Below are 23,490 nucleotides of genomic sequence, written 5' to 3'. Positions count from 1 at the left end.
AATAATATCAGATCGCTAGCTTCTAGATAGTGTACTGGGAAAGCCACTGCATTCAGATGCCACCTCCCTATCCCAGCAGCCCCCTTTTCCCCCCAAAAAAAATATCTGTAGAGGATGCTGCTGATACTAGAGTCGTTTGACTTTCAAGTGGAAAAATTCTCCAGGAAAGGAAGTAGCCGTGGCAAACTGTCATGCTACATTTACTCTCAAGACACCGCACATAAAGAGCCAATGCTAGAAGAGCAAGGAAGTCTCACAGGTACGTATCTCTGCAGTTGGGTGAGATAAATTGAGAGCTGCTACTGGCAGACATGAACCATTGAAGGGTTTGATCAAAATATTACATAGCAAATGGCCTGACAAGGGAAAGCATTTAAGGCAAAGTTGTGGCCAGACTGGCAGCATAGCAATGTGTTAGCCTAGAGAATAAAAATACTGCAAGAGGGCAGGAGTACCACTAGAATTCTGAGAAAACTATTGGAGAGTCCTCCTGGGTTTGGTCTGTGTGGATGAGGAACTCACAGTCTAAAGTTTGGTTTGCAATGAACTAACCCAACTGGTTTGCTTAGAAGTTCACTTTGGCTCCCAGGCCTCCTCTCTATTAGACATCTCAGCAAGGCCTGGTCGCTACCCTTCCTGTCCTGCAATTGGATGCTTACTCCGTGGCCTTGACCCTCTTCTGCAAACAATGTTGACTGTTGTCAAGTAGGGGTTCAGTCTGTCCACTCACGGAAGGGTCTCTGGAGGACAAGGATGGGATGGGTCCCTAACAGGGCAGTGGGAGACAGAAAATATTGACAAGTCCTGCTGTCATAAGATGTGACTACCTAGTGAGTGGTAACATACCCTAGTCTATGGAGGTGCACCATGTGGTTGGGATTACAAGGCTTCTCTCCAGTGCACCCATGCAAAGAGCTATGGGGCACTCCTTGTCCCTAGTTAGTAACACAGCTGGGAGCAGTGGGCATGGAACTGTTTCTAAGTGCCTTTTGTCATGTTTGTGGCTTTGGTCTGCTGCTTGCTCCTGGAAGGACATGTCTAGAGGACGCTTGTAGAGTCTGCAGGTGTGATAGCAGCTAACTGATGCCGCCTGCAATCACAGGGGAGCAGTATCAGAATTCCCTCCACTGGCCACCCATGCTTAATGATGTAAGCCACACACTGAATTAATATTCTACATCCTCTGGAGAGAAGCTGTAATCACAGAACCAACAGCAGACAAGCTATGGAAGAAATTGGGCCTGGATCCAACGTAAGAGGACAAAAAGGATTATCTTCTTGCCGCTTACTTCAGCACCTGTCTGGAGCTGATCTGTCTGACAGACCAGAAAGCTCTTGCTGCAGTAATGCTGTATCACTCTGCTTTGAGTCAGACCTGGCAGTTCAAGAGTGAAGAATGTTAAATGTCCCATGGAGTGGGAAGCAGAACGTGTAACGACAAATCCCATGTATCTTTTATTGAATGGTGTTCTAGGACACTTGGCACCAGGAGCCCCGATCACGTGAAAGGAGACTGCCAGGGGCAGACTGGATTAGCTACTTTGGACAGTGGGCTCATAGAAATACTGGGTAGTGCCCGGCAGGATTATCACCTGAGAACTTTTTTCAGAGTAGCAGCCGCGTTAGTCTGTATCCGCAAAAAGAAAAGGAGGACTTGTGGCACCTTAGAGACTAACCAATTTATTTGAGCATAAGCTTTCGTGAGCTGTTAATAGACAGGAGCAACTACTCCCAGTTCTGGGAGGTCTCATTGTGACACACCCTATGGTCCCTCTGTCAAGCCAGCTCACAGACCTGCTGGCTTCCAGTGGGGATTTTGGGAGGAGGGATGATTCCACTGCAGTTCCTTCCCTTAGTCAATCAGCAGTGCTCTTTGAGCAGGCAAGCTTCATTTCCTCTTCCCCTCTTCCTGCTGTCCTACCGGTGCTCAGCCAAAAGGGAGTAGCTGAATGAGAGCAGAGAAGGGGATTAGGGAAGCGACACACTTGAAATTCAACAGATTTATCAGCTGTGAGATGTTCAGAGGGCCACAGCTGTGTTTTTTGTCACTGAAATCCTTTTCAGCAATTTGCTGAAGCAATTTTGCTATTGCTCGCGCGTCTCTAAGAGGAGCACAGTCAAATAATCGTGTGTTAGAAGAGGAATTATTAGGAAGGAACAAACTGCTGTGTTGTCGTTTGGGTGAGATATTTACCGGTGACTGTGAGCACCTGCCCCTGCTCTATGGTCACAGTTCACACATGATGAAGTGTCCCAAATTGCCCCCTTCCAGCAAAGAAAAGAAAAATAAGATGTGCTTAAGGTTCCTTCCTCTTGACTTCTCAGCCCACACCCTAGGTCCGCTCCCTCTGTCATCTTTCTTATATACAGGTGAAATAACAAGCTGTTTGCATCTGCGAGACAACAGAATCCACCTAATTATTCCCTAGAACAAGCTTCTTACCTTAGTGCAAACACACCAGCCGATGATCCTGCCCTCACATGAAATCTTTAAACAGGTGTTATAAACAAACCGACCATTTGTCTCTGACTGTTGGAGCAATATTGCCCTTCTTATTCAGATACGCATGTCTCTTATTGGCATCAGCCTTTAAAGTGGTACCATCCACAGACACTTGGTACCATCCACAGACACTTTATTGGAGACTCATTATCACTTGAATAATTTGATTTCATTTTTTTTTAAAACAGAAGTCAAAAGATTTTGAGACCAAAGGGGCAGCGATTCTTTCATTCCTGAAGCAGCAGGGGGTGGAAGTCTGTATATCCCCAGCATGGGAGTCTGAACAGTGACACAGATACAGATTCTGTGTGACAAATACTTTATCACTTATTTTACAACATGTCACACACATGAAAATAAGACGTATTTATTTCCTTTGCTTTTTCTATGTTCGATTCTATTTGTTACTGAAATTGCACAATAAAAATGGAAAATGCCTTTATGAAAGCAGGAAGATAAGTTGTTAAAGATAAACATTTCCATTGTGCTTATGACTATTACGATTAATCCTTCTTATGGTGGTGTATACGTGTATTCCATTCTAAGAAACCACGTTAAAAGAATGTTAAGATTGTAAAATGAAGCACTCAGAAGTTTGAAAATGCCAGAATTGAGGTTGCCAGTGCAACCTTAATTCAGGTCCCCATGTGTCTACGTTATAATGCAGTCTGTAATTACATGATCACATAACTTTTCTCCTGCAGTACCCATGCCTTGTGAAAGTGGGGAATGTGGAGTTGAGTTGAACTTGTAGAGTTGGTCCATCAGTTACCAGATCAAAGCAGATTACGTGGAGTGGGAAGACACGGTCAGAATGGAAGGGAAAAGATTTTAGCGGCTGAGTTTTGGTCCACCTGGAGATCAGAGAGATGAGAGTGAGGTGAACTGGGCAGCAGTGGATTGTTGTCAATAATAATGATGATGATAATAATTAATACTTGACACTTTTGGAGCACTTTCCATTCAAGAACTCCAAGGTACCTTGCTTTAATGAATTTGGCTTCAATAACACACCTGTGAGCTAGCTAAGCTCTTAGTCTTCTCGTTTATCATAGGGAAACTGAGTGATTGAGTGACCTGCCTAACATGAAAATGATCCCAACTCACTTGGATACCAGTGAAGAAAGGCAGCAATGCAGACCGGTTTTCTTTTAGATTTTGATGGAAAGTGTGAGAGCAGCACCATGGAAAGTGGGAGTGTGCAGCAGGCTAGCAAAAGGAAGGAGGAGATTAAAGAAACAGTCACCTCCAAATTAAGTTCTCACACTTCCTTTAGGAAGGAATCCACTGATTTACTGTAAGTCACAATAATGCAAGTTCAGCAACAGCAACAAAACCCCCAGATGAGATAAACTATAACAAGAGAGACTATGCGAGGATTTTACTTTTAATCATGCTCTTAAGTCCTGTTGCTCAGAACAAGATGATAATAGGTAGGGTCTTTTTGGCTTTATTTGCTTAATTTAGCTGCTTCTGTTGTCTCCAGTTATTTGCGCTAACTCTTCATTGCCATGACCCTTATACCCTTATTTCCCAATGAATAGTCTCTCTGTCCAAGGATTATCTCATTGAAGTTAACAAGGTCACTCATGAAGGAAGGCACTAGTGAACTGGACAAAGGATCTCAGAATCTGGCCTTTAAATATAAGAAAACTAATGCAAGTTCCGAGGTTAGTTTTCTCTTTCAAATACTTTTGCTCTCCTCCTTCCTTTCTGTTGAATCCACACTCATTCCTCCTTGTCAGTTTGTCTCTTCTTTCTCCTCTTGGGCCAGGTCCTCAGTTGGTGCAAATCAGCCCAACTCCATTGACATCTGTAGAACTGCATTTGATTTACATTGGCTCAGCATCTGGCCCCAATGCGATTTGCTTCCTGCTGCTCTTTTCCCAGGAACAATACTTGAAAAGACCTAATAAACCCTGATATGTGTTAAGCAAATGAAGCACAAATGTGATCAATATGCAATAGAGTTACAGTATAATGAACTCATCATCATAAAGTCAACATCTAATTTTAATTTACTGCACTGAAAGCAAGAGATAATGTTAAACAATAAACAAAAGGAAAAAGGCAGAGATCCCAGATTATAAAAACAAGTTGGCAGAGAAAGGTAGACCAAAAAATAAAATAAAATAATGATGGATTTTTTTTCCGCCTCCATATGAAACACCTGAAGTTCCTTTTCAGTGAACTCTTTCTGGGAGATGAGAGTAGAAAATGGAATGACAGCTCCCTTAGTGCATTTTATGCCCTTTAACTGTGCAGATAGGAGCTAATCGCCGTTCAAGAAGCACTGGAAAGAGATGTTCACAATGGGAATGTATTTTAAATATCATTTACTTAAATATAATCATTTTTAGCTTTTGTCCTCTTTGCTTTTAAAATCTTTTTTGCAAATTTGGAAAGTTATTAGTGTCTAATCATTGCATCTCTGCCTAATATAGAAGGTAGAGCACTCTACGCTCGGTCTGCTGCTGCTGCCTGAAATACCCAATACACTGGGTAAATGTCAGCTTCAAAGTTTCCACAGGGGAGATTTACAAAGTGGGATAAAGGATTCTGAAGCACAAGTCCTGTTGACTACATTTGAAAATCTGCCCTGAGATTTGGCTCTAAAAAGAACACCATCTTCCACTCCAGCATAAAGGCTGCAACAGGTTCTGAGAACAGAGAATAGCCCCACCTACTCTTGCCACTTGATTCTGAAGTGAATGCAAAAATTTTATCATCATTACTAGAGCTACTTGACGGGTTAAAAAAAAAAAAAAAGGAAAATCCTGTCACTCCCATATTTTCTTAAAATAAAGCACCAAGTCCAGTTTGTTATGAGTCATAGGGACACTGTCCACGTTATTTGGAAAGCTGCCAGTCGTTTGAAGAAAAACACATATTTATGAATCTCTAATATTTTAGGAATGATTATTCACCCAGAATGTCAGACCAGAAATGAGCAACCCATAATATCTGCTCCTTAAAAAGTTTCAATCAGCCAGTAATGGAGCAGAACTCTTACCATGTGACTTAGGTAACCTATCACAGAACATTAGTAACTCATAGCTAAAGCAAACAGTTCACAGACAATCCATCCATCCATCCATCCATCTACAAAAATGTCTCATGCAGAGAATATTTCTGAAAAATGAGCAGATTAGAACATCAGGATCAGTTTATAACTGGTTTGCTAATTACCAAAAGTGGGTAAATCCATCAAATATTATTTGTAATGAATAGTTTGACCAGCTTTAGTCTTTACCATGGAATGGCAGTTGTGATGTGAGCAACCAGGATTGTGACTTCATTGTAGAATAAGGCAGAAGTATGAAGGAAAAAGCTCTTATAAAAAAGCACATATTATCATTCTAACAAAAAAAATAAAACAGAACAGTAGGTGAAGGAAAAGGCTTCTGTTGCATCCTTTCCCCCATCTTTGCACATTGTTTAGACTGCAAGTTCTCTGGGGCAAGGACCTCTCTTCTTATCCATCTGTTCAAGCAACACAAGAAAGGCTCTTCTCTTGAACAGTCATAAATGGCCTGTCTACAGCACAATCACTGATGTTCTACTTCTCCCAATTTCCTGTGCAGATTAAGGCAGCAAGGTATTTTCAGATCCCATAAGGTATCCTTAACTCTGAGCAACTCTGACAGCTTTCACTCCTATTTCAAATGGACGCTGTGTGCGCCTTTCTGAGAGCCGAATCTGTCCCTAAATATTTTCTCCATTGGATCTGAAAGTGATATTACAACTCCGAATTAAAAATTAAAGTTCTACCTTGGGATTTATCAAACCAGAGGGCAGGGAAAGAGAGAGAGAGAGAGATACCATGTTTTTGTTAGCATTTTATTTTTAAGGAGTGGAGAACGATAAGTATTCAACCGGGTGCAAGGATGTCGTCAAACATCCACTGTAACCAGTCAGAAGAGAGATTGCAAATCTGAATTTCAGAAACAAAACTGGAGACCATCTTATACCTCCTAAGACTTTTCTCTGGAAACCAAACAAAAGCTCTGTTTCACAGTATATCATGCAAGATTAGATATTCCAGACTGAGGCTGTCTGTCCTTAATTTTCAAGGTCAGCATCCATTACGGTTGTTGATACTTCTCCGGATGCTGACATTGCCACATCTCCCCATTATCACCCACCAATCTGTTGTCATATCTGTATTACTCTTACAACCTTGTCATATTTCATCCAGGAAGCTGAATACATCAACTCCAGAATGGCTTTGGCCTGGAAATTTCATGCCTGCTCCTTAAACCAAATCTTTTGAGCTACTACCACAGTGGATTGCTGATGGCCCACCGGGAACACACGTCAGGTCCATTATTAATAAGCTATGTCTTTAAAGGGTAATGAGAACTGGGTGGTTTAGGAGAAAATAGCTCATCCATCATCAATCAAGATCTGAAGTTTTTGTACAGATGATTTAAGAAGAGTTGGACTGTGTAAAATTGAAATGTCACATTTGTATTGGGGAAATGGGGGCAGTTTGATAATGAAAATGAGAGATGTAACCTTCTGTATTCAAAGCTCAAAAGCTCACGGCTAGTCAAAGCATAGTCAAAAGCTCACGGATGCGGATGCTGCGTATCAACGAGAAACCCCGGACAGTCTTCCATCTCAATTATACAATTTCAAGTAAAGATTATCTGGGTCATTAGCTGGAAGCTAGTTCAAAGCTTGGTGGTAATGGCAAAATATTCTTTATTTCTGTTCCATTGTGTTCAGTGATACATGCCTATCATGCATGGGGCCAAATTTTCAAAGTGCAAAGCAATCATCCGCTCCCTATGTAGCACCTATGGCCAGATTTTGAAAATCATTCAGCATTCAACGTGGAGTTTAACAGGGAGCTGTGCTCTTTTGAAAATCTGGGTGGGTGCTGGGATCTTTTGAAAATTCTGGCCCCAAGTACACAAAGTCAAACTAATATTAAATGCATAGCACATACTTGCCCCACCTGGTTTTGGTTTCCGTTTTGTATGGTTACAGTGCAGAGGGAAATCAGGTTTTAATTGCTATGCAGGCTGAACTTTACTTTTTAAAGGCAAGTCTTTCATCCAGCACAATACAAAATGTAAACAAACCAAACACATTATTTGCACCAGTGCACAGTGGGTCTAAAGCACTATCGCCCTGAACTTGCACAAGTGTAAATGACTGTAGAAGGGTCTAAGAAAGGCCAGAGCAGACAAGGAGTGGGTGAGGTTCTGTGGCTTGCAATGAGCAGAAGGTCAAACCAGCTGATCACAATGGTCCCTTCTGACCTTAAAGTCTACCAGTCTATGAATGCAATGCTTATTATTGAAATTAAGGGTGGCTAATAGAAGTCAGAGAACTTGTTACATTTACCTTGAGTTAACATTAGTGACAACTTGTGATTTATTGTAGTTGCAGGAAAGGGACCTGATTCTTAAACCCTTTTTCACAATTAGTAGCTTCTTACTCCGCACGTAGCCCCATTGAAACTAGAGTAGAGGGCTATTGAGTGTATCAGAATGTACAGAAGTTTCCTATCGAGCTAACTGAGACCATTTTTAATAAGCATTGTCAAGTGAATGCATGTATAAATAAATTATGCCTTTGGCGGATAGTCAGATATATCAATTGATAGCAACACTATTTAAAACCGATTTGTAAATTATTAGCAGAAGAGGAAGGTGGCTCTTCAATTCTTCAATGTATGTCAGACAATATTTTTTGGATCAGGATTTGGGACAGATTTGCTAATCCCATGTCAATGGGATAAAAAGGAGAAATGGTCGCTAATCATTTTTTTCAAAAGTCCTGCTAAATCCTGCCTTTCTCTTGGGACAGAATTGCTGGCAGCTGCTGTGTGGGATATGTCAGGGATCATAAGAATATCATACAGACAGATCAGTAGTCTACCTCTAATCTGGATTCCTTTCTGTGCAAAATAGTTATTATTGTCGCCATTTTAAGCCCCTTTTCAGTGGAAAAGACAAGCTCTTAAACCAAAGATTTCCTAGAAATAAATGTCAATACCGGTAACTGATTAATGTGGAGGAAGGACGAGTTTGCATGTGATCCCTTTAATCATGTTATTTTATGGAGACTATCTCCTTTACATGGTATGTAAATCCTAATATTCGTAGTGAAAAATGCAGGGTCTTATTTCCTTAGTGTTTGTAGATGTTAATATTCCCCTGAGAAGTTTTTAAAGATTTGCTCTGGATCTCTAGACTACAAATAACCTTAATCATCCCCAAAGTAGTCAAGAGTTACTTTTAATGTCTCCTTAAGAAGGATGCCACTCCTAGCAGCAATTGCACCCCTTAATGTCATTCTAAGATGCCCTTAATAAGTAACCTTCACATTTTCTTTGCTGGGACTTGCATCTGTAACACGGAGTGTCTCCTGGGGTTTTAGCTGCACCGCTCTCATTAACTTTAATGAGAGTCACATGGCTAAAAGTTTGTCCAGTGCTTTGAAACACTGAAAAACAAGAGGGGAAACAGTGGAACCGACAGGATTTCTGGAAGGTGAAAAGAAATTGTTTTGAAAAGAAATCCTGCTACTGCTGCTTCTACCTCGAGGAGAATAGCCTGCTCTACTGAGATTTGAGAAATCAGATCTTTAAGGAGATAGAGAAATAAGGAATGCTTAAACAAAAAGTAAGCTTTGCCACAGAAATTATGTAATGACTAGATACTAATAACATCACAAATTAGCAAAAAATGTTTTAGAAACAAAGAGGACAAACGGTAACAAAGATTATATTTCAGGAAGTTATGGTTAAAGTACATTTCCATTGTGAGTATCACTTTCTAATATGTCTTGTACATGGATTAGCTCCTATCTGCAGTTAGAATGACAGCTCCCACGGTGCATTTTATGCTATCTCCTATTTTAATTTCCTAGAAAGCGTTCAGGGAACAGGAACTTCAGGTGTTTCATAGAGGGGGCGGGGGAAGTCTGTAGGGTTCCTGTCTGTCTTCTTCTGTCTACTTGTCTGTTTTTGTCTTGCTTGCATTGCTGTAAATTACAGGTCCTATGTTCAAGGAAACATTACAGCTGTCAGGCCCCTAAAGTGAGATCCTCACTCCCACTCTGGCCCCTTTAGGCCAGGAGAAAGGACTGGACCAGTGTACAGGGGACTGTAAGCTGGGGAAGGATTTCTGAGGACAGCTGAATGTTGCCCAAGGATTAAGGTGACCATAAGTCCTGTTTTGGCCGGGACAGTCCCCCTTTTTAAGCCCTGTCCCCGACGTCCACACATTTTTGGCAAAAATGGGCATTTGTCCCAGTTGCAAGTTGCTCTGATCAGTTGGCAAAAGCAAGTGGAACAAACCCCAGTTTAGTCAAAAAAGTGGATTGCATCCTCCTAGGGGGGTTGCAGAGGAGCCTTTGGGGAGGCTAGTGGTGACATGAGGTGCTGAGTGGCGGGTCTTGGGCAGTCAGCCCGGGGCTCAGGCGGTCAGCCCCAGTCCCGGGCAGCCAGCCCAGGGCAGTGCGGGGCTTGGGCAGTCAGCCCCAGTCCCTAGTAGCATGGGGCTTGGGCAAGCAGCAATGCCAGGTGGCTCAGGCCAGCCCTGTGTGGGGTAAGGGTGGGGCTCAGGATGCCAGATTGCTCAGACCAGCCCTGCACTGTGTCCAGATGTTGCTTCGGTAAATATGGTCACCCTACCAAGGACCCCATCGAAAGCCCTGGCATACATGGTGTCCTCAGTAACAGAAGGTGCATTTTAGAGCAGGGGTGGAGCACATACATGTCACTGCAGAAATTCTGGCCTGGGCTGCCATCCACAGAAGCTGTGGTCATTAAGACAGCTTCTCAGGGTTGTCTGTTACTTCAAGGACAACTTTACCCCCTGGAGCAGCCCATTCAGGATGGTGCAAAGAGGTTTAAAAGCCATCTGAGCCCTACCTTGCCTTGTGCTGCAAGTTCCGTGTTTTCTAGAGTTTTCCAAGGTGGATCTGTGTATTTTGGATAAAAGCAGATGGGTTTCATCTTACTGACTTGTTCTGAAAAAGAACAAAGCAGGAGGGGCAGAATCTTTTACGGAACCAGATTCAATTACAAAACTCAATTTTGGGAGCTGATAAGTCACATTTTCTGATGACAACTCTTCTAGAATAGGAGACTTTCTTCAAGGGAATGCAAAATATTTTTGGGGATATAATCAATGGTGTTTACTGAGCTTTTTTTCATGGAAAATTTTGACAAAAGTGTAAAGAACAGTTTTTATCTAAATTCTCCAAGGAAAATTTCATTTTTTTCACCAGAAATTCAAAAACCAAAATATTTTGTCTGGAAACTGAAATATTTTGATTTGATTTGCAAATGCTGCCACAGTGCCTTATGGAAGTTGTAGTCCGGGTGCCTCATGATCCCATTCTACTCTATACACTGGGCTCCCTAGTGAGACTGCAGTTCTCACTATGCACCATGGTCTCCTTAATGGTAGTCCCTGGTCATGGCGCATCATAGGAGAGGCAGTCCTGTTGGGGAGCACAGCCCATAGAGATGAATGGGGAGAACTGATCTTCCAAATCAAAATGTTTCTGGATTTGGGTGTTTTGGTTTTTCAATGAAAAATTGAAGCCAATATTTTCACACCAAAAAAATCCTTTTGTCAAAACCCCCAATTTTTCATCATAAAACAGTTTAGATAGGAAAAAAAATAAGTAGTTGCTGATAATTAGAAATTAAATATATGGTTGAGAAGACATGCACTTGAAAGGAGAGAAGCTATTTCTGTTACCCCCAGGATAACATGTGGCCCAATCCTAATACTCTGTCTATTTCCACTCCCCTGCATACACCCGCTATGCTAAGGGCTGCAAGGGTGGTGGTGGTGGTATCAGTCAGGAGAATTCTCAGTTACCTGATGAAGAACAGAGGAGCTGTGTCTGGGGTCCAGAACCTGGCCCATAAGGCCAAAGTGTGGTACACAAACACACAGCTTTTCTCCGCAACTGTATTTCAGGTGCATGTGAGAGTCTGGCCTTTATCATAGAAGACTCTAGAGTATTTAACCTGACAGTTGGCAAGTCCTGCACAGAACCATCTCTTATCAGTAGAGAATAGAATGAAGATAACCTTTCAGATAGACTGCATGGAAGTGTAATTCTAGAAAGTGCTTTTCCATGGTCATGACACATGCCCCAAATTCTACCAGTCCTAAATAAGAGAATTCCTTTCTTCCCACTGCCAGTAAGACCATTTAGTTCATATGTTTTTAATTACATTTACAGCATGGGATTGTGCGTGTCTGATTCAGACTAGAAGAGCGTATCATTTCATTATTTTATCTCAACAAAATCTTGGACATTTACACACACACACACACAAATAGATGAGGGGTACATTCCTAAGTAGACTAGAACAGCAGGTGTTGTTCCCACAAACTCATCTGGAGACTGTCAAATCCCTTTGTATGACTGGTATGAAGAGTTTGCACTGTAATCTGTGGCTATCTTCGTCAGGACTCTTTTGTGTGTAAATAGATGGTTTCAGTTTTCAAATTCTGCTAGCTGCTTGCTCTTCGATTTTCGGAGAGTTACAAGGGATTTTAGCCATAATACTCACATTTAAAATCAATGTTCCTTCCCCACCCCTAGAAGCAATATATTTAATCAGCTGTACATCTCAATGCTGAAGGATTTGTCGTCTTCTTCTTTGATACAGAAATACTGAATGGAGGGGTATACGTTGGCCAGAACAAGTTTCTTTGCTACGCCGACACCATTCATTGGCAGGATATCGTGCGTAACCCACGGGCTTCCAACTTCACTTTGGTTCCAACAAATGGCAGCTCCGGATGTAAGTATTGGTTTTATTTCCAGCCTTGTAATGAGTACATCATGACATAATATAAATACAGTCCCAGGTATTCCATGGATCCTGCTTTAAAAGACTGTTAGCAAATTCTCCTTCCTTACTGTTGGTGCTTTAAAAATTCATTGACTCCTTTGGAAAAGTGTTTTGTCTAGAAGTGATTTTTTTTTTACGTGTATATTTTCTGTATTTTTTTTCTTTCCTATTTATTAGTAGAGTGCTGGTGTGAAGACAGGATATGTATTGTTAGGATTTCTTTGCTCCTGCTGCTTGTTCTCTGCCTTAAGTCACAATCCCCTGTTTGTGACATCATAATTAGTTGCTGTAGTAATTCTGGTACAAACACAGGGTTATTATTAGTTTAGATGAGAAATGAACTGTTTTCCTGTATAATCCTAGCAATACAAAGGACACACAGGAAAAAAAAAAGATACAGAGTAACCAAGTGTTTTTAAACAAAATGTTTCCCTCTTTCCCAGACCTTGAGCGTACGTAGAATTGTATTAACCAGTTGACATGATTCCTAAGGAATCATTAATCAATAATATTTTGGGAAAAAAGAGTCATATTTCTCAGTACCGCTATTATTCCCCCATGCGATGCTATAGTAATAATATGAAACCTAATGTGGAAAGGTGGTAGTAAATTACATCCATAATAGAGTATGATTATGTAACCCAACGCTCCTGGGTGGGCTATTATCTGCAGGGGTTGAACCTGGCACCGCTGGATGTAAATCTACAAGACCTTGGAGAGCCCTGCCACAAGCCCCAGTATCAGGGTTTGCTGAAGGTTTCAGGAGGCAGGGCTGGAGCCCATATATTTCTGTAGGGATACTGGGCAATGGGGACAGGCTGTTGTATCTTAGGCAGTCTCCAAGGGCTATCTAAGTTATACTGATGGCCCTGCTAGCCTCTGCAGCCGCTCCAAATTGGATGGGAGCAGAGGAGGCTTAAAGGGAAAAGTGCAGAACAAAACTACACCCTGGGTAGGAGCCACAGGATTTGCACCCATATTCATAAAGAAGAATCCATTTTGAACACATGTACTTATTCTTCACACCATACTAGCTTTCGCGCTAACAGTGAGCTGGCCTTTCCCCGTCTGTCTTCTCTCCCAACCGGAAAAAAGAGAACACAGCCGCTTGACAGACAGGGGTCCCATCTCCTAGTCGGCTGTGAGCATTCATTTCCTCCAGCGGCCCGTCAGATTTCATGGTTCCTGCATCCTCCAGCTCAGGAGCTGATCAACAGCTTCTGCCTCCCAGCAGGTACCTTTATGTGTCTCTGATTTATACAGCTACAGTTGTGGCTCCTAAAAAGTTCATTCTATTTTGCTGGAGAATTCCCCACTGATTTTCCCTATTTTAAGTACAGGGAATCAAATCAGTGTAACCTTTTGAAATAGAAAGAACCTCTTCAGAGTGACCCACTGCAACAAGCAGCAGACTTAATTGCAAATTTTCTCTTGTTTTGATTTTGTTTTCTTTTTTTCTTTTTGCATTGATCCTGAAAAATCAACAAAAACCAATGCAATGAATGAGACATTTAAGCATGGATTTTTCAGTACTCCCACTGAAGTTTCTGAGAGTTTTACCACTGACTTCAGTGGAAGCAGAGCTAAGCCAATGCCAAGTTCTTATGGAAACCTCATCCTAAATTAATGTAGCAATCATTATTACCAACCTCAGGACAAAAAAAAAAAAAAAAGAAAATATACAGGCCTACTGCTTTTTGTCTTTAACTTCTGTTTGCTTTACTTTTGAAATTTTAACACAGGAAAGGGCCAACACATGACCATAGGATGCATGTATATTAGTTACAAATGTAATCTAACCAGTGTTGTTTTATTAATGAAATGCATGAGCGACATTATATCACAGCTTCATAAATACCTCCACGTGGGAACAAATTTAAATATATTTTTCTCCATTTCTGGCTCACATAGAGTTAGTTGTACTTTTCAAAAATATAAAAATCCACGTACAATAAATACAGATTCTATCCAAATTAAACACAGAAGTAATATAAATATTTGATGTACCTGGGAAAGCTAAACTACCTTTATCTACACATTGTGCATAGATAGGAAACTAAACCCCACTCTATTAAAAAAATAGCTAAAATGGGATGACAAAATGTACTGAGGCTTTGGGAGACATCAGAGAAAATGACAGCTTCTTAAAACTTGTTGAAATATTATTCAGGTTCCACGTGCGGGCGTCACCCTTTCAAAATAGCTGCAATTAAGTAGTTGTATACAAAAAAGCCTTCAAATCAAATCACTCAAAGAAACGGGAGAATCTTATTACCACCTGTCAAGAGTTAGGGGAAAGTGAATATGTTACCTTGGTGCTTTGCAAAAGACTTAATGCAAGTTGTTTGTGCTGATACTGAAAGGACTTGGTAAAATGATTTGAACATTGAATTATAACCCTCAGAGTGGAAGTCTATACAGAAGTGCAAAAGATGAGGCATATGCCTCGCACTTTTGATTTAGAGGTCCCCGTATCCACTGGTAACATGGACACAGCCGGACCAGCCTGACCTGGGTTATACCAATCAAATGTATGCTGAGTATTTCAGAAGGACTTAGATCCTTTTTTAACATAAATTCTGTGGGTGTAGTGTGATGATCTGTTTATGGATACAAGATGAGTGTACTGTTTTATGTGAATTTGTCTGAAATTTCAGGTGCCTCTGAATCTTAGAAACTACACCAAGCTTTATTAAGTGCATATAGGAAGTTATTAAATAAAGTTAATTAGTTGCTGTGGAAACATGTTAAGTAGAAGAGATGACCAGATAGAATTCTACGAGAACACCTGGGGGAGGAAGGGGGTGTTCCCTTTACTAACCCGAACTATCTGTTACAGAGCAGGGAAATAGCACATGGGAGAGCCACCTCATTTACTCTTGCAAGATCATACAGATATGACTACAAAACCTCGTTGTCAATGCTGACATAGCAGTGGCTGTTAGATGCAATAGAGTCTGTGCAGACGTGTTACCTGTCTCATTGCTATGAGATCATCAGCTATGGGGAGCAGTATTGTCTATATAGTGTGCTGTGCTGACATCTAAAACTAGACTGGAGGAATTGAGGTCAACTTGCAGGAACATACTTTGACTAGTTACTCCTACATCACCTCAGTACTCTTCCTCAGAGGGGGCGTATTAGACACTGGGTGATAATTGGCAAGGCAGCTAGTGCCAAGTGTTTGGTCTGGTCTCTACATTTTTAAGGGTTGCAAGCATCCTGTCTACCTACAGTGAGGTGTTATCAAGCCTCCTCAATAATGAACGCAAAGCCTCCCCACTGCTTGTCACCAGCCACGGCTCCAACTTGATACAAGGATCTCACAATGACAAGTTTTGACCACCCCACCTACCGTCCCCAAGTCCCTGAATATACCTAAGTGGAACAGACTGAACTCAAGCAGAAAGGGTAATGCATTTATAACCTCCTGTCCTGACCTTGCACCCATGTGCACATGTAGAGATCACAGCCACCGTCCACATTCCACTGTTGACTTCCTTGTTCCAGTCTCCCAGTGCTGCTCTCCGCCCCAGGGAGTAGACCAGCAAACAAGCCCTGAAGCACAATAGTACCGCTACGGGGGATAATTTCACTTGGAGCCCTCCCCTGCTGTTCCAGGGCACCCGGGGGAGTAGGGTTAAGGCGAGAGAGCTGAATGAAATTAAAATGCCCTGAAGTGACACCACTACCATGCTGCGGAGTTCATGTCACTGTAGCCGCTCAATGGCAGTTACTTCCATCAGTATTCCGACAAAGCTGAGTTTGGCCCATGGGCTCTAGGAATTACTCTCCTTCGCTTTCCTTCTCTGCAGCCTGGGCAATGACTCTCTTAGGTGTATCCGTGCTAAGAAGCCAACTGCAAAGGCCAAAGCAGCTTAACCTCTCTGGTAGCAATGGTGCCAGTAAATTAACAAAAAGAAAAGGAGTCTCGAAGGTGCCACAAGTCCTCCTTTTCTTTTTGCGGATACAGACTAACACGGCTGCTCCTCTGAAACCAGTAAATTAACACTAAGCGCTGCTGCTCCTTTATTTCCTAGATGCATTCTCATCATATTTTCTCAACACATGCATGCAGAAAAACTCTTCTGTGCGGCTTTTGAATGACATGGTTGGTGTTGGTACTGTTCTGAAGAAGAATACAACTAGTAGCTGCCAGCATACTGCTCACTATGCATCACTGAAATGTAATAAACTAATACTGTGGACCAACAGTGGACCAACCCTGCTTCACTGTTCTGGGTCTAAGGATGAGGATCCTTGTCCTGTGTTCTGATTTTTCCACTCAAATAATAGTGTTTACCATTTTAGGTGATTTTTTTCTTCACAATACCTTTTTATCTGAAACTTTACAAAATTATTATTATTTCAGGCATATTCTTCAATGTTAGCTAACCCTAGGCCAACGTTTTTCTGGCCTGGCACATAAAGATGAGATTTTTCAAAAGTGCCTAATTGACATAGATATTCTTTCTTTGGCAACTTCACTATATGGCCCTTTTCCTACTTGTTTGCGTTTTTTTTTTTCTTCTTCCCATCTATCTAAGACGCCTGTCAAAATTTCTGCTGTGTTCTTCAAATCTGACTTAAGAACCTCTGTTGGAATTTTAGCTGGGATTGGTGCCTTTCCACATTTTTTTTTTAACCAATGAACAGCCCTCTCTCCTTCTACTCTGGTTATAGGTCCTAGTTCAATGTCCAGATCTTCTCTTTCCTCTAGCTGGGGGATTGGCCACTGGCTCAGCATTCAGTAGTTGATTAAAGTACTACTTACATATGTTCAATTGTTCTGATGTCCTCATTGTTAAGTAGCACTCATTGTCTTGAACTGGTCAGCTGGTATTTGTTTTTCTGCCTGACAGCCGCCTAATGATGTTGTACAGAATCTTCATGTTATTTTGTGCTGCAGTGGTCTGTGCATCTGTTACCATTTTGCCTAAAAAGTCTCATATGTCTTTCCTAGCCCCAAGGAGCCCTAGCTCCATGCATATTTTGCAAAGTGAGCAATTTTGCAGGATTTGGCACAAAACTGGGTTAAACTCAGAAATTTGGAGTGGACAGATCTTTGCTCTGAGATTTTGAATTTGTTTTAGCAAAGCTTGAAGGGTCCAAATTATTAATTTAACATAATTGAACATAGCAAATGGCATAAATTCAAGTAAATCAATACTGCATGTAAAAATACTGAAAGTATCTGGAGTCACTAACTTTTTAGAAAGATTAAAATTGCTTTCCATTTTGTATTTTTTTAAACTAGTAATGCTTTAATAAATTATTCAGGAAAACTCCCCTATACAGGACCGCACTGAAGTTAGTGAAACTTAAACACATGCTAAAGTACGGTCCTGACTTGAGGTTTATGGGCCTGTTTGAAAGCTTATTGAAGTCAGTGAAAGAATTCCCATTGAACTCAATGGACTTTAAATCAGGCCCCATATTAGTTGTGAAATAATCAAATTTTGGCAAAATGTTTCAAGCTAATGGACTGTAACTGTATTTTCAGTGTTTTTTTTATACATAATGTTATGCTATTCTATCATTGCTTTATCTACAATAACACCTGATAATGCACTTCATATAACAAAGTAGGAAGCTCAGCATGGAGCTCAGAAACAGTATATTTTTTTATATTGTTTTATAGATTAGAAAAAAGATTACTCCCTGTCTGCTTGTATTTGATCTGCTAGATCTGTGTCGCATTAATGGGAACAATTAGATTAAAAATTCCTCCTGAGTTCTAATACCACCATCTTAGACTATTCATAGAATTGCAGATTTTAAGGTCAGAAGGGACCATTAGATTGTGAGGTCTGATTTCCTCTATATCACATGCCATTAAAGTTCATACTGCTACCCTGTGTAGAACCCAAACACTTGTGTTTGACTAAAGCATCTTTTAGAAAGGCATCCAGTTTTGATTTGAAGACATCAAGAGATGGAGAATCCATCACCTCCTAGCGTAGTTTATTCCACTGGCTAATCACCTTCACTAGTTATTTATTTATTTTATTTTGCCTTTTTCTCATTTAAATATGTCTGGCTTTCACTTCCAGCCATTGATTCTTGGTGTTCCTTTTTCTGCATGTTTAAAAAGCCCTTTAGTACCCCGTATTTTCTCCCCAGGAAGGTATTTATACACTGTAATCAAGTCACCTCGATCTTTTTGGTAAGCTAAACAAACTGAGTTCCATAAGTCTCTCAGTGTAAAGAATTATATCCAGCCCTTGAATAATTTTTGTGGTTATTCTTTCTGCCCTCTCTAGTTTTTCAACATCCTTTTTAAAATGCGGTCACTAGAACTGTATGCAATATACTAATATTGGTCTCACCAATGCCATACAGTATAATAATCTCCCAACTCCTTTTTATACTTCTCTTTATCCATCCAGTGATTGCATTAGCCCTTTTTGCCACAGCATTACTCTAGGAGCTCGTGTTCAGTTGTTTGTCCATTAAGACCACTAAAGCCTTTTGAAAGTCACCGTTTTCCAGGATGCAGTCCCCCATGCTATAAGCGTTGCCTGCATTCCTTGTGCCTAGGTATATGACCTTGCATTTGGGCATTTGAAAATGCATTTTGTGTGAGTGAGCCCAGCTTACTGAGTGATGCTGATTGCTCTGTGTGACTGCCCTGTCTTCATCATTATTCACCATGCCACCAACCTTTCTGTCATCTGCAAATTTTATATTTACTTTCAAATCATTAATAAAAATATTGAAAAGTGTTGGGCCTAAAACTCATCCCTGCTGAAGCCCAGCAGAAACAATGACGACTATCCATTGATAGCTACTTTTTGAGAGCTCAATTAGCCAGTTCTTAATATTTTACATTGTATTTTACAAGGTGAATTATTTTTTTAAAATCTAGTTGAACTTCTGCCTTTTTTCTTTTTCAGTGTTTTGCACTTCAGTTTAAAAAATGAAAATAGACTGGACAGTTTCAATGTTGTTTATAATCAGTTTTATTTTGAGGTTCCTACCTTATGTAGGAGCACGAAACTTGAGCTGCAGATGTTGCAGGGAAATGTGTTACTATTTTAAAAAAGAAACCGTATCCATTTACATTATATAGAAACATTATATATGGAAATATTTTGTTATTGAATTTAGATTTTGTGATAGCTTGTTTGTTCATCATCCTAGCTTTGGACCTAAATTGCCTGTCCCTTATCCCTTTAATTCTTCCAATCGGCCATAAAAAAAATCAGATATGCAGATGCATACGTGGCTATTCAAGCACACAACACTGGATATTTTATATGGTATGCCTTGGGATTTTATTAGTCAATGTTTGAATAGTGCTTTGTCAGTGTAAAGTGCTATGGAAGCACTAAGCATTCTTCTTCTTACTGGGAATTAACAACATGGTGTTTGTGTCTGATGGTAAGTGATATAAGGATAGCGTTGATATACAGTAGTTTACTGCAGCTACACAATAAGGTCTGAAGGGTAGTCAAACCATTGATTTAATATTCAGTATAATAGAGCTCTCGGTGGGTTAAGTCAGTGGTTCTCAACCAGGGGTATGTGTACCCCTGGGGGTACGCAGAGGTCTTCCAAGGGGTACATCAACTCATCTAGATATTGGCCTAGTTTTACAACACGCAACATAAAAAGCATTAGTGAAGTCAGTACAAACTAAAATGTCATACCATGACTTGTTTATACTGCTCTGTATACTATACACTGAAATGTAAGTACAATATTTATATTCTACTTGCTTTATTTTATAATTATATAATAAATATGAGAAACTGAGCCATTTTTCAGTAATAGTGGGCTGACATTGAAGTATTTGTATGTCTGATGTTGTAAGCAAGTGGTTTATGAGTGAGGTGAAACTTGGGGGTACAGAAGACAAATCAGACTCCTGAAAGGGGTACAGTAGTCTAGAAAGGTTGAGAGCTACTGGTTGAGAGCCCTAGTGGTTAGTGCACCTAGTGCCACCTCCCAGCGGGCAGGTCTTGCAGTTCTGGCTCTCTTTTAAGCAGAGTTGTGGTGAGGTGGGCAGTGTTAGGGGAACCTGGGCCCTCCCACTCCACCAGGGTCCAACCCAGGGCTTTTGGAGAGCCAACAGTGTCTGGCCACAAAAGGTGCCCTCCAAATAACCCTCCCAGGTCACTTCCTGCCATCTGCTGTTCTCCCCCAGCTTCCACTCCAATATAATGTAAAAAGAAAAGGCAACCAAGCCATCTGCCCCAACCGGGCTCAGAATACAGTCTTAGTCCCTCCAGGGGGCTTCTCCAGCACCTGTGGCAGGAGCCTTCAGGGGAGGCCTGTCCTCCTCCCCAGCTTTCTTTTCTGAGCTGGGTTGCTCCCTTTTGAACCCTTTCTTATTTGGAGCATGCTCTGCAGGGCTGGCCAGGAGGGGCTACCTGGGCTCATTCCTACCCTTTAACCACTTCCAGCCCACATGGGGTTTGTATACCCCCATCACACCTTGCAATTCTTCACGCAGCACAGCAACTCATTTCAGGAGTAGCATGTCAAATATTAGGAAGGAGTCATTTTTACACGTAACTAGCCTACCCAGAAATTTCGACTCATATCTGCACCTAACATGTTCCATTTTGTAGTAAGTCTGTGGGAGCCCTGTGTTCAGAACAGTGTAGTAGCCCGGACCTCAAATATGTGCGTACCTATCATGGACAGATGACAATCCAAGGCTCTGACGTTTGGATTAAGTTCAGATAAACATCCAAAATTGCAGATGCTCAGCTAACCCTCCTGAGAGGCACTTCCCTTGGCCGTTAACAACGGTGAAGTTTTACCATGGAAAGTCATACCTTTACACACCAGTGGTTTGTGTCACACCATCTGAAATGGATGCACGAGGAACAAATTTCCTAATTATTTCATCACGTAGAGTCAGTGCCCAAACACTACCACCTGTACCAAGCCTGAACAGTTGGGCTTGGCACAGGGCAGAAGACTATTATGTGGGTTGGATGGATGAAGTAATCAAAGCAGAAGCCTGGTTGCCAATGCCTCAGCAGAGATGCCCCTCTCAATGCAAAATGGGCATCGCAACCTAGAAATTTCTTCTTGAAACCAGTGGATTCCTTCTTGTCAGAAGACAAACTTATGGCTAAGCGCAAAATTATCATTGTCCCTAGTACTCAGGCTCTATGCAAGATTCATGCAAAGCTACTCTGTTCACTTGCAAGCTTTTTTATTTCTTTTCAAAGGAGCAGGATTTATCCCTAAATAAATAAATACAAATCAGGATTAAAATTGAACAAAAATACGTTAATGTATGTAGGCTGAGGGAAGGTAGGCGGTGCCTAATTCATACTTAAAGCCAACTTTAAGACGAGCTAGTATATCATTCCAGGTATACATCTAAATTGGAAACTACCTACGGGGAAAATGACATTCCAGAAAAGTAGATGCTGAAGACATTTGTTATTGCAGAGTTTGTAAAATTATAACCTTTCATTGAGGTGCATTACTTTAACTTGAATTAACATTTTAAATGTATGTTTGGAGAACAGGGAAAGGGGCCTTCGCAGACAGGTGGTCTCTGTATAGAATGCCGTCATTGCGACAGGTGTCACTGTGCAAAGCTAATACCAGTAGCTGTTCTTTCACACAGAGCACCATGAATAACTACACTATCCTGTGAAAGCTCTTTCGATGCTGAATACACCTCACATGCTTGCAAAATTGCATTTTAACAGCAGTAATGCTTCCATGGATTTCTCAGCTGGGAGCACATTAAATAAGAGCTGAGTGGAGAGCCAGTATTTTATGTTCTTAAAAACGTATATATATTTCCTCCTCTCCCTACAATTAAAGAATATCGGTTCAGAGTATAGTCTGCAATTGAAAGAATGATAATACAGAAACAAAACCAATATTTCTTGAGGCATGGATTTTTGCCAAACCTTTGAGAACTAAAGGTGAGGGAAGAATGAAAAGTGGAAAATAAATCCACTGTGCTCCTGGCCTTCAGTAGGTGCAACTTAGAAGCACCGTGAACACATTTTATGTTTGGGGCAGGGCTGGCCTTAGGGAAAATGGCACCCTGCGTGAACTTTGTATTTTGGTGCCCCTGGCCCCCGTGGGCACGGCACCCTCCCCATTGCGCCTGGCCCCTGTGGGTGCCCTCCATTACCTGGGCCCCCAAGGGCTCCCCACTCCCCCTTCACCCCTAGCCCCTGTGCTCCCCTCCTGTGCCCCTAACCTGCCCGTAACCCCTCCCCTTTGTCCTAACCCATGCACCCCACCTCCCGGGTGCCCATATGGGGAAACTGACCTGGATGCACCTGCTCACTCACCCTTCCCGACCCCATTCCCTGAGTGCTGCTCCTCTGTGCAGCTCTAGGGGGCTATGTGTGTCTTGGGGGGGGAGCAAGGAGCGACATCAGGGCTCCCTGCATCTAGGTCACTTTCCCCACCTGGGCTGTGTAAGAGAAAGTCAGCATAGCAGCGGCTCCTGATGCTCACCTCACAGCCCAGGGGGGGAAAGTGATCTGGATGCACGGAGTGCTTAGTGTTTCTCCTCGCTCCCCTCCACGCCCTTCATAGCCCCCTACGGGGGCGCAGAGGACAGTCAGTGGGGAGTATAAGCCGTATCTGTGCATCTCTGCTCGTCCCTCTCCCCCATTCCTCTGCTGGGAAGAAGCAGGGAGAAATCTGGGCACTCCCCCACTTGGCACTCCCCTGCCAGCCAGGAGCAGCTGCTGACTCTACACCGGCAGCACACATCTCTGCACTACTGCACGGCGCCCCTTGACCATGGCACCCCTGGGCAGTCACCCGTTTGACCCACCCCTAAGACCAGCCCTGGTTTGAGGTGTCAGTCACTGATAGGCTGAACTGGTTCTGTAAGCAATAAGAATCTGGACAGTCTTTTCTTTCTTCAGACCAGCATGTTTGGATTTGGAGGGATGAATCTGGAAATTTAGGCCAACATGCCCAATTTCTGGGTGCTTAATATCAGTGGCGTTGGGACAGTTTTTATAGTGGGGATGCTGAAAGCCACTGAACAAACCTGTAAGCCCTGTATAGGATAGAAACTACTTCAAGCCAAGGGGTGCTGCCGCACCTTTAGCACCCCTAGATCCAGCACCCCACTCAATATAGACACACTGAAAAGGCCTGATATTTTTCATTGTGTTGGTACTCAGAACTTGCTGAAAAT

General features: G+C 41.8%; 1 protein-coding gene across 6 annotated transcripts in view; it reads left to right on the top strand.

Annotated features, from left to right (window-relative positions):
- ERBB4 (erb-b2 receptor tyrosine kinase 4) overlaps window positions 1-23,490 on the top strand; it is a 974,133-nt gene that overhangs the window by 669,208 nt on the left and 281,435 nt on the right. For all 6 annotated transcript variants that reach the window (XM_073306718.2, XM_073306716.2, XM_073306720.2 and 3 more), the window contains exon 4: window positions 12,159-12,293. In XM_073306718.2, coding sequence (XP_073162819.1) covers window positions 12,159-12,293 — 135 coding nt within the window. The remainder of the gene's footprint in view (window positions 1-12,158; window positions 12,294-23,490) is intronic.

This window comes from Lepidochelys kempii, chromosome 11 (genome assembly GCF_965140285.1).
Source record: "Lepidochelys kempii isolate rLepKem1 chromosome 11, rLepKem1.hap1, whole genome shotgun sequence".
Taxonomy (NCBI): Eukaryota; Metazoa; Chordata; order Testudines; family Cheloniidae; genus Lepidochelys; species Lepidochelys kempii.
Note: the sequence above shows the minus strand (reverse complement) of the source record. Positions and strands in the feature narration are given on the sequence as shown.